Genomic DNA, 18,384 nt, shown 5'->3' with positions numbered 1-18,384 from the left:
CTTTTTTAAACAAAACCCAAAATGTACACAACAAAAACAAAATGTAAGTGCTCTCTATTTAAAGCTTCTATTTCCTAATCATATCAGTGGAAGAAATCCAAAGAAATAGTTGTCTTGTAATCCCATATCAGGTTCTGGAATTTGTGGCTATAGTAATTTTGCTTTGGTCCTAATATTTTTCCCTTCCTTTATATTTTACCCTACATGAGGCTACTAGGCAGGATATGGCTTGACTTAGTGCGGAAATTCACCTACTTCATCTTGGAGTAGAACAGGGCCCTGCTTGTTTTATTTAGAATTGCATTTCAAACACTAGCCCAGTTTCAAAAAGCCCTGCTTCTGTATTTAGTATACTGCTATTCAAATCTGGATTGTGCTGACAGTAAATTTGCCCCAAAGAGTAAACTAGATAAAATATGCATATGATCAATTTAATATGCAATTAAACATTTTCCCTGAGCAATTAGCATCAAGACAACTAATAATTATCCTGTGCCATGCTGCAAACATTATACGCATTTATGTAGGATGACTTTGGTAATAAGTTATGGATAAAAATATGCATATATACAAACATCTGAGTAAACATAATATCATAGCAATGAAGCATGTGCTTTTCATACTGAAGTTTATTTAATCTGCTTAAAAAAAAATACTTTTCCCAAAGAATGTAAAAGTTGACATGCTCATGGGATCATGGGCTGTGAATTGCACCACTGCTTACCTTGTGGTTACATGTGTCACCTGCTTCGTTCTTCAGTGCAGTAAAAGATCACATTTGGAGTTGGAAAATGCAATCCCATTTGAACAACTGTATATACATGTGACAAAAACCAGTGGATGCTATGTTTGGAAGTCTTCTAAGCATATGAAGAAACTGAGATAAAGAGGACATTATGGAAATTAGCAAGGGATGAAAAGGATTGTAGAAAGCTAGATACATAAGGCACTTTACCTCTGAATGAATACCTAGTAGTGTACTTGAAGATGAGACTTGTAGGACATCATTTTTATTGTAAAGAGTGCATGACAAGTAACAAATGTGTGATGCTCTTAAGACATCTAGATGGATTTAAAGAATTGAGTTTTGAGGGAATTGGGAAGAGCAAAAACTCATTACTTTAGAAAAGAAAAATTTAACCTACATGAAATGAAAAAGTGTCACTTGGAAGTTGTGGCATTCTTTGACTAGTGATAGGTATGTAAGGAGTAACACAATTTATGGATAATCTGCTTGGTTGGATTTGCAGTAGTGATTTCACTTTGGTCTGTGAGAGTCAATGGACTACTTGGAGAGGGAATGAAGAAAAGCAAGCCTGTTGGTGCGCTTGAGGTTATTTTGTTTTGAAGAGTGTAATTTAACAAACACAAGCATACAAACAAAAGAAGTCTTTTAGCCAGAAACTGGATATTAAGATGTTTAGATTTATAGCCAGTTGGTGGTCTCAAAGTAGGCAAGTAAGGGAGCAGAAAGGGTGAAGTTTGGAATTAAAAAATTGTGGAGCCCCTTAAAATTTAAATGTTATTGAGTACCATTTCAGATGAGTCTGAAGACAAAAGTTTTCTATGTCTTAGGTGTCAAGAAAATGGAACTGAGTTATCTTTATATAAAGTCTAACTTAGAAATGTGCTTTGAATTAATTTCCTGAGGGTACCTTGCAGAAGGTGAAAGAGGGGGTCAAACCCAATTGTAGTTCAATGTGGAATTGCCTACATGCAGTACCGGTGTTGCATGGCCTGTTCAGTTTCATCTGTTTGATAGAGACAACTTAGATGTGTATTCCTGAAGGAACTATACTGCCAACAGGTATTAATAACATAGCTGAAAAGTGTTAAAATAACTTTTTTCCCTTGGTCTTTTCACTTCAAAACCATTGAAGATAGAATTTCAGGAAGTCTGAAGACTGCTTGGCCCAAGGTTATGTTTACAAATGTAGGTGATGCTCATCAGAATTACAGGAAGATGTAAATAGAAAACTGCAGTATATATTGGATGTATTTTCAGCTTGAGCCATTGATAACCTGATAAGCAAAAGTACCTGATAGTGGCAGGTTCTGTAGCTGGGCTCTAATCTCCCAGTGGAGAATACCTAAGAGGGAACTTGAGGATTGCCTTCTTCATAGCCCAGTTATATTAATAGCCTTGGTTACAGAAGTTTTTATTATTTAAAAACACTCTTACTATTACAATGGAAAGGTGAATAAATTTTTAAATTGTTTGGTCCCAGTTGCAGGACCAAAGCAGGAAACCTACAAATTAAAGAACAAATTCCTTCCCATTCACGAGGGAAAAGCTTGCTTTCTTCTGTAGTGGTACCACAGTGCGCTGCTATTGACTAGGGTGGAGTTTTATTTTCCTTATAGTAGCTATTGTAGGATAATATTTTGGGTTTGTGCTAGAAATGGTGTTGGAAATGTAGGGGTAGTGTTGGTTATTACTGAGCAGTGCTTACACAGAGTCAAGGCATCTTCTGCTTCTCACACATCCTCACCAGTGAGGAGGTTGGAGGTGTGCAAGAATCTTGGAGGTTATCTAGGCAGGACAGTGATCCCAGCTGACCAAAGGGATGTGCCATACTATTATGCTCAGTGTATAAAGTGGAAGTGAGAAGAAGGCAGTGGGGTACACCAACACTGGGCAATGGTGTTTGTCTTCCCAAGTAACCATTCCATGTGAGGGGTCCCTGCTCTCCTGGCGATGGCTGAACACCTGCCTGCCCGTGGGCAGTGGTGCATGAATTCCTTGGTATGCTTTGCTTGTGTATGTAGCTTTTGCTTTGGCTGTTAAACTGTGTTTATCTCAGCCCATGGGTTTTTACTCTTCTGGTTCTCTTCCCCATCCCTATGTGGGGGTAATGAGCTGTATGGAGCTTAGTTGCCAGCTGGGGTTATACCTGGCACATAAAAGTTAACACAGGATCACAGAAGGGATACAATTTAAATAAGTAAAGTATCAGAGCTTCTTGACAGAAACAATAGCAGGGCCTATGCTTATGCAAGCTTTGTTTTTAGATTGACTTCAGTAGTCCTGTGTGTCTGTTGAATTTGGACTATAGTTGGAAAGCCTCCCTTCTGTAAGTGAAGAGGCTTTATATTCATTCTGTTGAAAATGAAAGCTGAGCATCCAGAGGACTGGGAGACTTAGCTGTATTTTTGAGCTGCTGCTTTGCACCTTTCTCTAGATGTTTTCTGTGCTTGCTTTGGGTGGTGGTTTTTCAGTGGAAAGGGGAATTTTAAAATTTTCAGTGGATATAAACTACAAACAAAACATGAATGCAGGTTGGCTTATGTGCAGCTAATTAAGTCTAATCTAGTATTACTGTTGCAGTTAGATGGCTTTGGGGTGTGTGAATCCAGGAGGACATGAAGGGTTTTTAATTTACTCTTTTTACATAATTCTGGGTATCTCTGATGGTTACCTTGTGTATCACAATGCCCATAGAGACATACCCTTTCAAAGTACAGGAGGGAGATGTGAGCAGAGAAAGCCACAAAGCCACTGTGTAGTAAGGAAGTGAGTTTTATACCAAAAAAAAGGCACACAAACCTGCATTCTAGCAGTGATGGTAATCTTTGGGGGGAAGAGGAGAAGTTTCATTGTAGCTTTTCTTCAATACACACCATTTATGCAGTTAATTGATTTAAAGATGCAATAAAGAAAGTTCATACCCTGGTCAGTCCTCTCTTTTTGGAATTGTCCTTGTGCTGGTTTTTGCTTTGTGCTCTTTGAGTGCGTAGCTGCTACATTAAGGTTTGTAGCAGGTGTAATGTTTCCACGCTTCTGCCTGTCAGGATGTGTTTGCCATCATTTGAGTTAGTGTGTACTGTTTACCATGCTTTGTGGGCCTGTAGGTCTAACATGGGAGCTACTGGATAATTACCAAGTTGTTTTAAAAATTCAGAGTTTAGTTTAACTTACGGTAACTAGTTCCTGAAACATGATGATTTTTTTTTCCCAGATGTGGAAAGTAAACTGTTTTTTACACACACAGAATGGATGCAGGAACGGGATTGCAGCTGAAAGTACTCACAGTACTGTCGTGCCTGTGACCAAGAGCAGCTGCTTCAGTAACTGAGACAGCTGAGACAGAAATCAGTACCTGTTGCTGATAAAGCTTTTACATTTCAATATTAATATTTTTAAAAACAGTATTTAGAGATGCTATTGGCAGTATTTCTTGTTCAAAGACTTCTTTTTTTCAAACCATGGTAAAAAGAAAAAAAAAAAAAAAAAAGAAAAACAAGGAGTGCAGATAGTCCTTGAAGGTACTTTGTGAAAATGTAGGTATTCTGAGAAAGCCAGCTTGCTGCTTCTGTCCTTCCTAAGGCTGTAAATAGGCTGAGACCAGGACAGTGGATCTGTATTGAAGCTTATGGCAGCTTCATTTTCAGTAAAATTTGCCTCTCTATCCTGTTAACCCTGTAATTACTTATGTGTGCTGTTTCTGTTGGTAGGATAACAGAGATCTAATGTTCAAGTATCATTCATAAGGATGTGTTTTCCAGCAGGTTGTCAGATGATGTTGAGGTGGTTCTGAAAAGGCATGGACAGGCAGTTGCAAATGTGAACAGTTGAGGCTTTTGGTTTACCAGTCAAGTTTCTTGGGACTGTGTGCAAAACTTTTAATTTCTTTTAATGTCTGTATAACACTTAATGAGATAGCACTTAAGACCGTAATTGTGTGTACACAGCTAATGCCTAACAGTTTTCAGACAATCTGTTTAAAACCTCAGAGTGCTATAGCAATGCAAATAGGAATCCTTTTGCTCTGAGTGGGATTTGTAGTTTTGGGTAACTTTGCATGCTCAAAAATAAAGTAAAATAAAACTTTTTAGGACCTAATGTGACTACTTTGGTGGTGGGATGTTAAAACATGCTAAATGCCTTAAGAATTTCATGGTAACTATAAATACAATCAAATAAGCATATAAATTCAACAAGCACAGAAAACACATAGGAAAAAAATTGTTATTTTGGGCCGTAGTTCTGAGACACCTTCTGGCATAAGGTAACAGAAGTCCAGCTGAATTTTTACCAAGGATTGATTTTGTGCAAAATTTTGGCAAAGCTTGTTAGTTTCTCAGAATAGATAGCTGTGAGTCATGAAAGTAAACAAAATAATTTACCAGTTGCGTAAATGACTTCTAAGTCTTTGCTTAAACATTGAAACTGCACTAGTTTAACTAATGCTAGCACTATGTTATTTCTAAATTAGTGATGATATGAAAGGTGGTTTTGCTTGTGGCAGGGCAGTTGGAATTAGATTTTTGTCCTTTCTAACCCAAACCATTCTATGATTCTTTATTTTTCATGGACTGGTCAGAATGCAGAATATGTAAAGACTGTGAGCATTTAGGGTAGTGGGTCCTTAATGTTTCACAACATGTGAACTATGTCAAATAGTAAAAATGCTTTGGGATTTTTTGGTGGCTTTGGGGTGGTTTTTTTCAGATGGATCAATTACAAAACACTTATTGAAGGCACTAAACCAATATTTTTTATTTTTAGTCTTTATCCATAGCACAAACTTTTATTAAACATGGGGTTTTTTTCTTGTGTTCTTTAGTGACTGAAATAATGAAGCTATAAACAAAATTTAGTGTACACACATTCCTATCATTTTTAGTGACAACTGTTTCAAGTGTTAGAATAATCACAATCCATTATTGTTTAGAGTAATTTTAAAATAATAAATGTTGTGAAATTAGATTTTGGTGGTGTGTTTTGGTGGTACCACATTGTCATACAGTATGTGGTTTTTACACTCTTTAGAGGATTGATGGATTGCAGTGGTTGTATGTATGATGTTTTAAGGGATTGATTGACTATGGCAGTTGGATGTGTGATACTTAAATAAGTATGGTTCAATTTCTGCTTGGAAAGTAAAATAAAAACCCAACCTGTTTACAGGTGCTGAGTTGATGGTCTGTTATTGTTCCATGGTGTGTGTATATATGTGTTTGTTTTTTTAAAATCCAATTGCCTGACTGCTCTTCGTGAAACTTCAATTTCTGAATGCATGTTGGCATAAGGGATGAGTTTTCTGTAAATTTGTTCTTACTGCAATTGGGAATACAGTTACTACACAAGGCAGTCTTTTAAATTTGAATGTTCAGTTTCTAGTAACCTAGCAGACTAAACTGTTTTGCAAGTTGTCATTTACCTTGTTTGCAAAATTTAAGGGATGAACAATTCTTCTCAGCTTATTAGTTGTGTTGAAGCAATAGTATGTTACTGGGTAAGCGTTATTCAGGCTTCCCTTGTGTGAGAGCAGACACCATACTCCTAAAGTTTTTGTAATGCAAATGTTAATATTGAATATTAACACAAAAATATTACTGGTTCATCTGTAGTGTTGAATAACTGCCTGTACACCTTCCTGTAAGAGATGGAATGGAATTAACCTTCCTGAAGACTAATCATTGTTTTTCAAAAGATAATGATATGTGATGGCTATATTTTAGAAGATAAACTACTGATTAGAAAAAGAGATTAATTTTTCTTACAGTTCTCTTTGATTAAGGTAGGAAGTGCATTGCTGTTTGGACTACATTCTGCTACTGTAAAAAAGAACCAGCTAAAAATACCCACCAGCGCCCCCCCTACCCACCCCCAATTAACCCCAAACCCCCTCAGTTTCTGCTAATTGAGACAGTTGTGAGCCAGAACTAATGCTGCCAGTATGAATTCAGGTTTGCTTCCCCTGTGCAAGCTAAAGCAAATTGAAACAATGTCTTGTTTACTGTGCTGACAAGAGTGTGTGTGTATTCTTAAGTTTCAGTAGTTGAGAGATCAGACCTTGTAATACAGTTATTAATGTAAATGTCTTCAAAGTATATGCTGGAGCCTGTAAGTTTCCTGGAAACTTGTATATGAAGTGATAGGGTTTGCGAGCTCTTCGTGATTAGTTTTGGTATGGGAACATCAATCTTTGTAGCCCTGAACTGCCAACAACCTTTGTCCTTTATTTTACCTTCAGTAAAAAAAAAAGGGGGGGGGGGGGGGGGGGCATGTTTGAAATAGGGAAGTAAATGAATGTTGGCTAATGGCCATGTCTTTTCCTAGAGCAAAAAAAAAAAATCTTGGAAAGATAGATGAGATTGTGGACCTGGATTTGAATGATGTGTGAAGCTTTGTAAATTATTTATCAGAGCAAGCCTTTTTGAAATGGCTAAAGCACTGTTATATCGAAGAGAAGGAGAATGGTATGGTTGCCAAGAGGAGATTTTTACTGGATTCCACTGAAAGAATAATCTTTCTTTTAAAATTATCTGTATTAAACTTTAAGTAGCAGTTAAGAAATGTCCAGACAATGCTGCAAATTCTGTTTGAATAGCTCTGGACCCTTTTTCTGCTGAGGATTATTGGCATAGTTTATGTATTTTGGTTTTTTTGTAAATACCATTTTATTCCAGTGGCTTAGCTGATAAAAGGAAAATGATGGGAAAGATCTGTTGAATTATGGTATCTGACTGGCAAGAATAGTAACTAAATACTTTTATTTTATTTATATATACAATGTTTTTAACAAGTGAAAAATCCTGCAAGTAATTTGTATATCCCTTCCCACCTTTAGAATTACTGATCTCATTCAGTGTCATCCTGCTAAAACTGACAATACCAATAGTGCTTTTTTTTTTGAACCATGACCATTACTGAAAGCTGTCTGTCCAAGCTTTATGTCCAAGTAGCAATTTCATATTTCAGCTAACCATATAATCCATAATGGAGACCTTAGTGAGACAAGACTGCAGATGACTTCTTCCTGTTAGTTACAAGAAGACTTGTTCCTATTAGTTACAAGAAAGTAATAGCAGTTCCCTTTTGTAGATCATGGAAGAGAACACACATCTCCTTATGAACAGTCTTCAGCTGTGTTTATCTTTTATGTATATTCTTTGGGGTATAAAAATATGTCAGTATTTCAGTAATTGGATTGTGAAGAGTTGAACAGTGAGCAGACCTTCTGAGGACTAAGTTTTCAGAAAAAGTATGGTGCCTCAGGGTATGTTTAGATAAAAGTATGTTTATATGTGTGCTCCTCTTCTATGGCTAGGACAAACTTACCTTCCTGGTGTCAGTATTCTTCATGCTGCTTGACTTAAAATGATCATAAAGCTTAATAACATAAAAGTAGTTTCGATACGTCTGTGTTGTATTGTGCTGAGATATAAGGGCACATCACCATGGAACTGATTCCTTCACGAGAATACCCTTAAAAACAAGCATTCCCCACTTCCCAGGTCTGTAATGGAATACAGATTTATAGGTCAAGTGAAGATAGCCTGCCAGCTTTCAAAGTATTGTAGCATAAAGAGGAAATATAAAATGAAGGTAAAGCCAATAAATGATTACTGTGATATATTAAGCTAACAGCATTGCCTACCTGAATCTGGAAACTATGAATTTGCAAAAGATAGCATTTTAATCTCGGTTATTGTGATACTCTCTGCTAGAAGCCAGTCTGAGAAGGTACTCCATTATTTGAGTATCCCATTTGGGAGAAACAGTTGCATATAATTTTATTTATTACAGACCCATTTACAGACACTTCTATGTAGTCATTAATACATTAATATTTTGGATGTTGCAGGTTAGTATTTTCATTAAAGATCTAAAATGTAATGCAGAAACTATATAATAGATATTAAATCTCTGACATTGGAAGATTTGCGTGGTTTTTATTATGGTTGGGTATCAAAGCTGTTGGGACTCACCAGACTGGAATGGATAACTCTTGATCTGTTAAATCCAGTGCTTTTACCCTAACATGGTAGTTTCAGAGGGAGGTATGAGTTGCATTAGATTTCCAAGTAATAAAATGTGTCTTGAATTTGAGAGTTTTTGGTAAGTTTGTTTTCTTGTGTAAAGGAACTTTAGTAATCTGTAATAAAGACTAGTTTACATCTTGATCTTTGAGCACTATTACATTTGAAGAACAAGTGATTGTGTTCTGGAGTTGCAACTGTGTGTGCAGTAGTGTCCCAGGTTCTAATTTTCCCTTGTTTTGTTAACACTAGTCTTGTATTGGAGATGTTTGCATGGATTAATACGTAGGGTGCTCATTATGGGCCAATTTAAAGTTTGTGAAATAAGATAAAAACTTTGTAACAAAGCTAGCAAAGTGGATGTTTGCCTTGGAGATTAATATGTGGTACAACAAAATGTCAGGTAAAAGCCATGGAGGCTGATGAATTTTGGTTGGGTTTTTTTTGGTTAGCTAACTGTCTGTTTGTTTTTAAATCTAGCCACGAGCTGATCCCATCCCAATATGTAGCTTTTGCTTGGGAACAAAAGAATCAAATCGTGAAAAAAAACCAGAAGAGCTCTTGTCTTGTGCAGATTGTGGCAGCAGTGGTAAGTTGGCTGAATTTACAAATACTAGAAATATTTATGTTTTAATATGTCTTTTAAAAAATATTTTGAACTTGTGAACCTTACCCTCTTTTTAAATGAAGGTAGATCAAGAACTGAAACCAGGGGGGTGGAAGAGTTTGTTGTTGTTTTTCTTGGTTTTGTTTGTTGGTTTGGTTTTTTTTAAATTAGAATTTTGTCATCTGTATAATTAGGATAATTACCAATGAGAGGTATTCATGAATACTTTGACATGAATTCATCTTCATGTCAAAGTATAGATCTGCTGAATAAATTGAGAGGTTGAAACCACACTTGTACAATACAAGAATTCAGTTATTGTTTGGGATCTATGTTGGCTCTGAAAACTCAGTTTTGCATTGTGACATCAAATGATGATCAAGGGTTTTGCTTGCACAGATTTGCAACATTTCGGAAGCTGAGGAATAATCATAGTAATAAAGACTGTGTGGCAGTCTTTGCTGCTGCATATCTTGTGTATCCAGTTCATTTTTTAATAAAATTATTCTGTTACTCAAGAGGGAATTTGAATACTGTTTCAGGTGAGATACTACATTATTTGGGCAACCTGTTACTTGTCAGGCACAAGATGATGACGCTATTGATTGCATGTCCCTTGCTCCTATGTGTTGCAGCAGCTCTTGCAGACTCTGTGGCTGTGCCTAATGCAGGTGCTTCTCTTCTCTGTGGTGATCGGTGATGGAGCCCAAAGGAACAGCCTGAACTTGTGTCAGGAGTGGTTTAGAAAAAGGCTCTTTACCCAGAGGGTGGTTGGGCACTGGAACAGCTTCCCAGGGGAGTGATCGAAGCACCAGCCTGACAGAGCTCAAGAAGCATTTGGACAATGCTCTCAGGCACAGGGTGTGACTCTTGGGGATGCCCTGTGCAGGCCCAGGAGTTGGACTCAATGATCCTCGTGGGTCCGTTCCAGCTCCGGATATTCTGTGATTCTGTGAATCTGGAGTCCATGAGTATCATAATTTTGTAGGTATGCTGAAGGTAGCTGTGACAGTACCCAGGACGAATACTAAGTACTTTAATAAAGACAAAGCAGTATGGATAAAAACATGTTTTCAGTTAATCAGGATATGTTTTTGATTGTCTGCTTCTCAATCTGTCACCCTGACAGTTACTTTGTATTTTAGCCAGTGTATTTTTTAGTATATTTTAGCTAATTATTACACTCTGAAACAAGAAAATTACTTTTTTAACCCGGTATGCAACAGCAAACCCCATAAATTTTAAATTGTCTTCCTTTAGTGGTTTATAGGTTTCCTCTATTTTCAAATCTGTTTTCTGATATTTGGAAAATTAATAGGGTTTATGCTTGGTTAGACTCTGGTGCACAGAGTTTACATTAATCAGGTGAGCTTAGATATCAGCTACTCTTCTGTTGTGTAATAATCCCCTGGTGGGTTTTAAGACACTTTAGAACTGGAAGTCTTGACTTTCATGGATCAGCTTCTATTTGAATTAACACCGATATATTCTCTCTGCCTCATTAAGACTAAATTATCTTTAATTAGTTCCTCAGATGTATTAGATATAAGGAATGAAATGTTGAGACTGCCAATCAGTTTGCTGGATGGCTAAACTTTAGCTACTGATGCCTGACTAAAATAAAAACCAATTTCAGTGCAATTTATAAATAACAAAACTTCACTCAAGTGGAGTTTTATTGTAATTGGATTTGTAATTTTGCACATTGCAGTGTATCTCAAAGCTGGTCTTGCTGTCTAACAAATAGAAAAGAAATTGCATGTTGTGCACAGCAAGCAAATTGTTCAGTTGATCAGAGATTAAATTGCAGTGCCCACTACTGGCATGTCTGTTTTCACTGTGTCAAGTTGCTTTTGTCTTTTCAGGTAGTGTTTCTGCATTCTGAAAGCAGAAACGAGCTGGACAACTGCACATTTTTGTGGTATTTGGGAGGATAAAGTATTGGGGTAGTAGAAATGAAATGCACTGCTATGTCAGTTGGCACAGAGGATTTTCTCAAGAAGTAAGATGAGGGATGTCAAATGTGAGAAAACAAATCCCATTACAGAAGCAGACATAGTTCCTCTTTGTTTTGGTTGGATTTTGTGTTGGTTGGTTTTTTTTGTTTTTTTTTTCCCTTTCCTGCTTTTTCCCTATCTCTTGATTTCAAAAAATCAATACACTTGAGAACTGGAATCAAACTCTACTTCTATTTTTCCAAACAAACAAGATGTGCAGAAGCAATTAAAGGCTACTGCTGACAGATTTTTATAAGGGTTTGAAGTTGTAGAATGAGGAGGGAAAAAGTTGAGTGACTGGAGAATTATAATAAATACTTTTTTAAAGGGGGAAGAATAGCTAAAAGGAGAACACTTGTGGGTACTCTCAAATTGTGTATTATCCTGAGGAGGCAAGAGGGCTTACTGATCAAAGATGGGTAGAGGAGGCTGGAGAGCAAAGCAGCAGAGACATTGGACTCAGGTCAAGAGAGGAACAGAAAATGTTTGGAAACAACTGGGCAGAGATAGCTTTCTAAGTGAGATTTAGGGTATGCTTTAGTAATAATGGACTATAGAAATTGTCTTAATTAGTGCTGTCTGTGTAAGGATATTGGGCTAGTTGAATAAAATGAACTGCTAAGAAATTGCAGGTAGAAAAAACTGGTACATCCCCAAGATAGGTGCACTGACCATCTCTGCTCATAGTTGAAGTCTCCCAAAATAATAATAATGCTTTCTACCTAAAAGATTATCAAACACAAGTTGAGAGGGTTTTTTTTCTGTATTATCTTATACAGTAGTTCCCAGCATTTGTGTTAAGGTTAAAAATAACTGGAGATCTTGGCATAACTTACTTAGCACTGTGTTTAATTGTAGTCACTGATCTAATGCTTGTTCTTTTAAAAGACTAGTTGTTTCATCAAATCCTTAATGAATAAACAAGGCTCAACTTTATGAGGAATACAGAAAAGTGGGTGGGTTACAGAAATTGCCTTCAGTCGCAAAGGAATGAGACCTTCACTTTTGACTTGCTGATCTCACCTATTTCTGCCATGTCAGTGTATAACAAATCTTAACTGTTGAATGAATTTTAAGGTGTTTCATTTTAAAGTAGGCCTATATATATATTACTGGTGAAATTTTCCAGCTTTCAAAGGTCTAAATTTCCAGTAATCTGGTAAACTTGTTTGATACATTTAGATGTTGATGTTGCTGACTTTTAAAAGAAAGTCATGTGGTGAAACCAGGAGAAATTACCAGTTTAAATACTTCAAACTAGTGCTGAAAACCACTTGGAGATTTATCAGCTCCTGGATATGGAGAAGATAGTATGTTTTTAATTTCAGTTTAGATTAGTTAGAGCTGAAATACTGCGAATTTGGAAGCCTAAAACATGCTTTCCTTCAGCTCTCAAATTAAAAGAAAATAGCTGTAAAATCAGTGAAGGACACAGTAACTTCAACTGACTACAGAAATCTGTTAAACTACAAAATCTGTGGAACTGCTATGACTGTAGTTAAACAGAGTTCCTTTTAAAATTGAAACTTGTTGGTTACCACTTAATGTCCGGTAGGCATTACACTATACATGTTATTGTTATATTTGCACTATGTCAATTTGTCTAAAATGAGTAGTTTAAGTATTATCAGCTACTAAACAACAATACTATATGGGATTTTGAAATCTAAAGATTTCTGGGCTGTCTCTGCTAGTGCATACCTAGAAAAGACAGTGAAGGAACATGGCAAATACATAGTGATGGTTCCCATTTGCACCCTTCCAGCTTCTAGTTACTCGTGGCTCAAGGATTTGGAATTGCAGGCAGAATCTTTGTGTTTAATACCAGTGGAATTTTTTTATTGAGTTTTTGTCTGATAATAAAATCTGGCACCTAAAGAAATGTATTAAGCTGTGTAATTGCTTGAATGAGAAATGTTCCATTGGTAGATAAGAGATATAAAGTAGCACAGTTACACTTAATTTGTTCAATCAGTGTTTACCAGCCAGTGAGAATGGATGTTTCTTATGTTTATACTTCACAGTTACTTACTTAAAACAAAATTAAAATCAACAATTTTAACTGCAGCTTGCTCCTTGAAATAAATCTCTTCTGTGCAGGGTAGGTAACTGGAATTAAATATATTTACATGGAGGTGATTGGTTTATGACTACACTTTAACGTGTTAATACAGTTATTAAGTCATAGTTGATAAAATAAGTCTTTATGTAGATATTGATAACTAATATCAGCCTCTCTAGGGGGTTTCATTGAGGGCAACAGTATCTCATTGAACTAATCTCTGCAGTTATAGTATATTTGTCACTTTCTTGAAAGTGTGTACTCAGTTTTAACCACAAAGGATGTTGGGATATCTTAAACTGTATGCTAAGAATCAAATGAGTTATGCTTTTTCAATATCTTTCTGAAACTACTCCTTGAATTTATTATTGATTTCTCCTTACTAATAGATTATATCTCTGCATTTTATTTTGAGAATATGCACAATTCAAGTTGTCTTTCAAAGGTTAACAATGAAGTGGTTTAAGCCTTGGATACACAGAATAAAATGAAGTAAAATCTGAAATTGTCATTTATTCAATTGGCTTTTGCATTCTATCAGTTGTCTTTGCCATTCATGCCTCAGTCCACTAGAAGACAAACATAGCGAATGCTTTTGGATTAGACTGTGTTTTTGTTTGTGGTGTTTTAGCTCAGTCCTGGACTGAGAAACAGTCGATAGAGAAAGTCTGAATCACTGTGACTACAGCATTACCTAGAAGAAAGCACTCATCCCAACTCTTGACAGTGAGAAGAAAGCGCCTTTCATGCGGACCACGTCACTGCAGCCATCTCTAAGTGCAGCAGCATGGCATCAGGGATTCTTATCTCTCTGACAGCTTCTGTGTTGATGTTCTTAATAGATAATCTCTAAGTATAATACTGTAAAAAAGTGTTTCCCTGGGAAGGTTTATCCCTTCCTATTTAGCAGTGCTTTTATCTTTTCTGGATTAAGGGGACACTCTGAGGTTGTTGAAGACATGAAAAAATCACTGCCAGTATTGCCTAAGGTGTTGGATGTGTTCAGTTGTCTGGTATCTTCTGTTAATTGGAAAAGTCATGTAGGCCTTCAAGGCTACTGTGAAAAGAGGATGGTCCTGCCGAGGAAATTTTGTGTTTTGTGGGAGATGGTAGTTCAACTACTCCCAGGCCCCCCTCCTCACCCACCCCTTCAATTTTAAACCTATTGCAGTATGTCTTTCTTATGCCAATTGCCAGATGCTTTTTTCCCCTTTTTATTACTCTGAAATTGTTCTTTGTGTGTAATTAAGTAATAAGTTGGAATGAAAAATGCATATAGTTTGGCTGTTCAGTTTCTGTGGTAGATACTTAGTATAGTAAGAAAAATAACTAATATGGTTTTATCTGAAGATTTCCTCAGTTTATTTTGCACTGCCAAAAAAGGGGAATGTGGACAAGTTTATAAATACACTTTTTTCAGAACCAATAACAGTTTAATATGCTATGGAAATAACCTAGTGAAAATAGAAGTTCAGTTTTACGTCCTTATGTAGACCATTCAGAGTTGTCAGTTACAGTAGAAGTCAGTTTTCTACCTGTCTTCATGAATGGGTTTCACAACAGTTATTCTGTGTATTTGTATGCAGGAGATGAGTTAAATAATGTGTTGCAGAATTCTGAAAGCAGCTGGTGCCTGCAGGGTTCTGGTGGTGCTGGTTACATCATGCTGAACTTAATCTAACCAGTCTTAAATCTCAAGCTCTCAATAACATTTTGGTGTTTTTTAGGACATCCATCATGTTTGAAATTCTGTCCTGAGTTAACAACAAATGTGAAGGCCTTGAGGTGGCAGTGTATTGAATGCAAGACTTGCAGTGCATGTAGGATCCAAGGCAAAAATGCAGTAAGTTGGACTTGTTGAGTGTTCCTGACTTGTCTTTGTTTATAGTAGCTTTATAATTAGCACATGCACAAATGCAAATAATTGATGTACAACTTCAAGCAATGCTATATTAAGTCTTTTTTTCTTTCCTTCCTTTTCTCCACCCCCTCATCCCTGCCGCCCTCAGGATAACATGCTTTTTTGCGACTCCTGTGATAGAGGGTTCCACATGGAGTGCTGTGACCCGCCACTATCCCGAATGCCAAAAGGTGATCTTAAAAACCCTTTCCATGAAAATACTTTCATTTGCAGTCTTATATGAAGTGACCAAAACCTCTTGAGCATGCTAATTTGGTTTTTCTTTTCAACAATAAACAGTATGATTTCATTCCTATCAAAGACAATTTTATTTGTCATTATGTGAGGAGTTTTATTCTCAGGAAAATAATAAAGGTCAGCATATAGTTGACCAGATGAATTCACTGTGTAATGAGTTGTTGACCAGTTTATTGAAGGTGAAATTTTAGAAGGGCTGTTAAAATGCTTGGAGTATATATACCAACAAAGAAGTCCTTGGAACATGTAGGAGAGGCTCTTCTTCAGGCCTTCTGTAAGAGTAATCAGAAAAACAGGCAAACAAAACAAAATGCATGTGTCTTCAGGTTCTCTGACCTCTAGATTTCTGATCTATGGCACCTCTCACCTTTGCTCTTACATCTTTATTCCTTTCCCTATTTAATCTTAAAGTTACATTAAAGACTTTCTTCAGTTCTTCCCCTCCCAGTCCGCAGCCTTATCTACAATAAACGTTTAGACGTGGCTATCTGATGCTAAAAGGATGCTAAATTCAAGTTGTGTATTAAAACAAATGTACCTAGGTGTGATCTGAAATATTCTTTAGCGTGCCCTATCCTAGTGGCTTTGTAACACACATGTAAATTTTTTACCCCATCTTAATTGTGTCTGAAGAAAGATCTAGGTGGTATAAGGAGGGACAAGCTAGAACGGAAATTCTTCTAGGAACCTAATTGCTCGTAATCTTTTGTGTGATCCTAGTTGCCTCTTGTTTTCCCCTTTCCATGAGCACTTGGCTTTTAAAAATTTCAGAGTATGGGTAGAGGTGGATCACTTATTTTGTCCGCTTTCCCTTCCCTATGTCCTGTTCAAGAGATAATTTGCTGACCTTGTATCTACTTGGTATGTATCTTGGTACACACCTGCAGTACAGATTAGATAAATTGTGTACAACTAAACTGTTTTTCCTTTGTATAGGGATGTGGATTTGCCAGGTCTGTAGACCAAAGAAGAAAGGGAGAAAGCTGCTTCATGAGAAAGCTGCGCAAATAAGGAGACGATATGCAAAACCTATTGGACGACCGAAAAATAAATTAAAGCAACGAATGTTGTAGGTTTCTCTTGGTTTTTATTTCTTTAAAAGTTTCTGAGAATGAAGTCAGATAAGAGTTTGATACAGGTTTAAGGACAGTTTCGAACTCTTATTTCAAATTGGGGAAAATAGATAACGAGTGATTTAGTATGTGCCTTCCAGCCCAATGTCCAATAATTTCTAAATTATAGCAGGTGCTTTTGGTGTCATGTCAAAAGGTGATAAAAAATTCCTGTAACTTAATTTTTCAGATCATGTAAGTTTTTATCAAAACTTGTACCTATAGCGGATGCAAATAAACTTCTGTATAATAACATATGCTGCAGCTGTCTTTGAAGTGTAGCTTCAAGTAATTGAAGTACCTACAGAATACACAGTTGGTAGTACCAAGCTACTTACCTACAACTTCAGGAGACTGTTCTGCTGAAAGAGCTGTTTGAAAACTGATAAAAATTACTTAATTAGTTAAAATCAGCTCACAAAACCCATTCCAAGAAGCAACCTATACAAGTAATAGAGAAGTTCTGGTTTCAGTGGTAGTCTGGAAAAGATTATTACTTGAATTCTGTTCTTAAGGTGCCACTGGTTACTGGAAAAAGATTGCAATTCCTCTTGCTTCTCAGTACTGTGTTTATCTAAGACAAGAATGTGCTGTAATTTTTTTTAGCATCTGTCTTCCCAGGAAACACTGTAGTTGGACATTGTAAGTCTTGGTTAAAGGATTAAGTAGTGTTCAGATACTGAGTGGACATTACATTGAGTGTTAAACAGGAACAGGTTCTGTGTCAGCTACAGTAGCATGGTGCCCTTCATCACGTGTTCCTATCCACCCATACCTTTTTTCCCCCTATTTAAATATTATTTAAATGTTTGGCTATGTCAAATCAGCAGCTGACTCATTCTGTACATTGTGACATTCTTCTCTACAGTCTGAAAACCTGTCTCATATTATTCAGAGTTGCATGGGAGCTGCTATAAAACTTTGCATTTTGCAAAACAAGGATTTTTGAAGCCAGTGGAGCCCACATGTGAAAATAGAAGAAAAAGTACTTACAGTATAGCCCACTAGTCAAGCTGATGTACTTGAGGCTGTGCATCTTGCTGTGTTCTCTTTTCCCTTTCTCTCTGGCAGCATCTTTCATCTTTTGGTTCTTGTCCTAAAATTCAATGTATGTTGCTGTAGGAAAGTCATTCAGGACAAGAATAAAGTGTGACACTACATGAAAGTAAAGGATGTAGTTGTACTGGCTCATGAGACCATGCTTTTAGACTGGGTGAAACATTGTACTTCTCCATTCTCCTCCTGAATAAATAGCCTAGGAATCTGAAGGTCATTGAAATTTCTATATATCATTGTGTGTGCATAATAAAAATATTCCCTGTATCTCTAGCTATACCTTGGGCTTTATTGTACCTCTGGCTTTACCCTTTGAAAACACATAAACCTTCCAACAGGAGGTTAGGGCTCTCTTGTGGTTCAGGAGTGGTACTCCTCATCTTAGTGCTGCTGCTGGGACTCCCCAAACCACTTGCTGCTCACTTGCCCCCTCCCCTTGCCTGTGGCTGGAGAGGAAACTTGAAGGCACAAAAAGTAAAGATCCCAGGTTGAGATAAGAACAATTTACTGGAAACAGCAGTGAGATAAGAAAGCAAGCAGTAACAGCTACAATACCAATAACCAAGTGTACAAGATAGGCAAAAGAGTTCACATGTGATTATTTGGAATGGTGTTACCCTGCT

At 36.7% G+C, this 18,384-nt stretch overlaps 1 protein-coding gene across 3 annotated transcripts in view; it reads left to right on the top strand.

Moving 5' to 3' along the window:
- The window catches only part of KAT6B (lysine acetyltransferase 6B), a 110,006-nt gene that overhangs the window by 43,154 nt on the left and 48,468 nt on the right, over positions 1-18,384 (top strand). For all 3 annotated transcript variants that reach the window (XM_082285998.1, XM_082285999.1, XM_082285997.1), the window contains exons 3-6: positions 9,250-9,358; positions 15,163-15,278; positions 15,445-15,526; positions 16,530-16,662. In XM_082285998.1, the coding sequence (XP_082142124.1) occupies positions 9,250-9,358; positions 15,163-15,278; positions 15,445-15,526; positions 16,530-16,662 (440 nt within the window). The remainder of the gene's footprint in view (positions 1-9,249; positions 9,359-15,162; positions 15,279-15,444; positions 15,527-16,529; positions 16,663-18,384) is intronic.

The sequence above is a fragment of the Coloeus monedula genome (assembly GCF_965178545.1).
Source record: "Coloeus monedula genome assembly, chromosome: 8".
Classification (NCBI taxonomy): Eukaryota; Metazoa; Chordata; class Aves; order Passeriformes; family Corvidae; genus Coloeus; species Coloeus monedula.
Note: the sequence above shows the minus strand (reverse complement) of the source record. Positions and strands in the feature narration are given on the sequence as shown.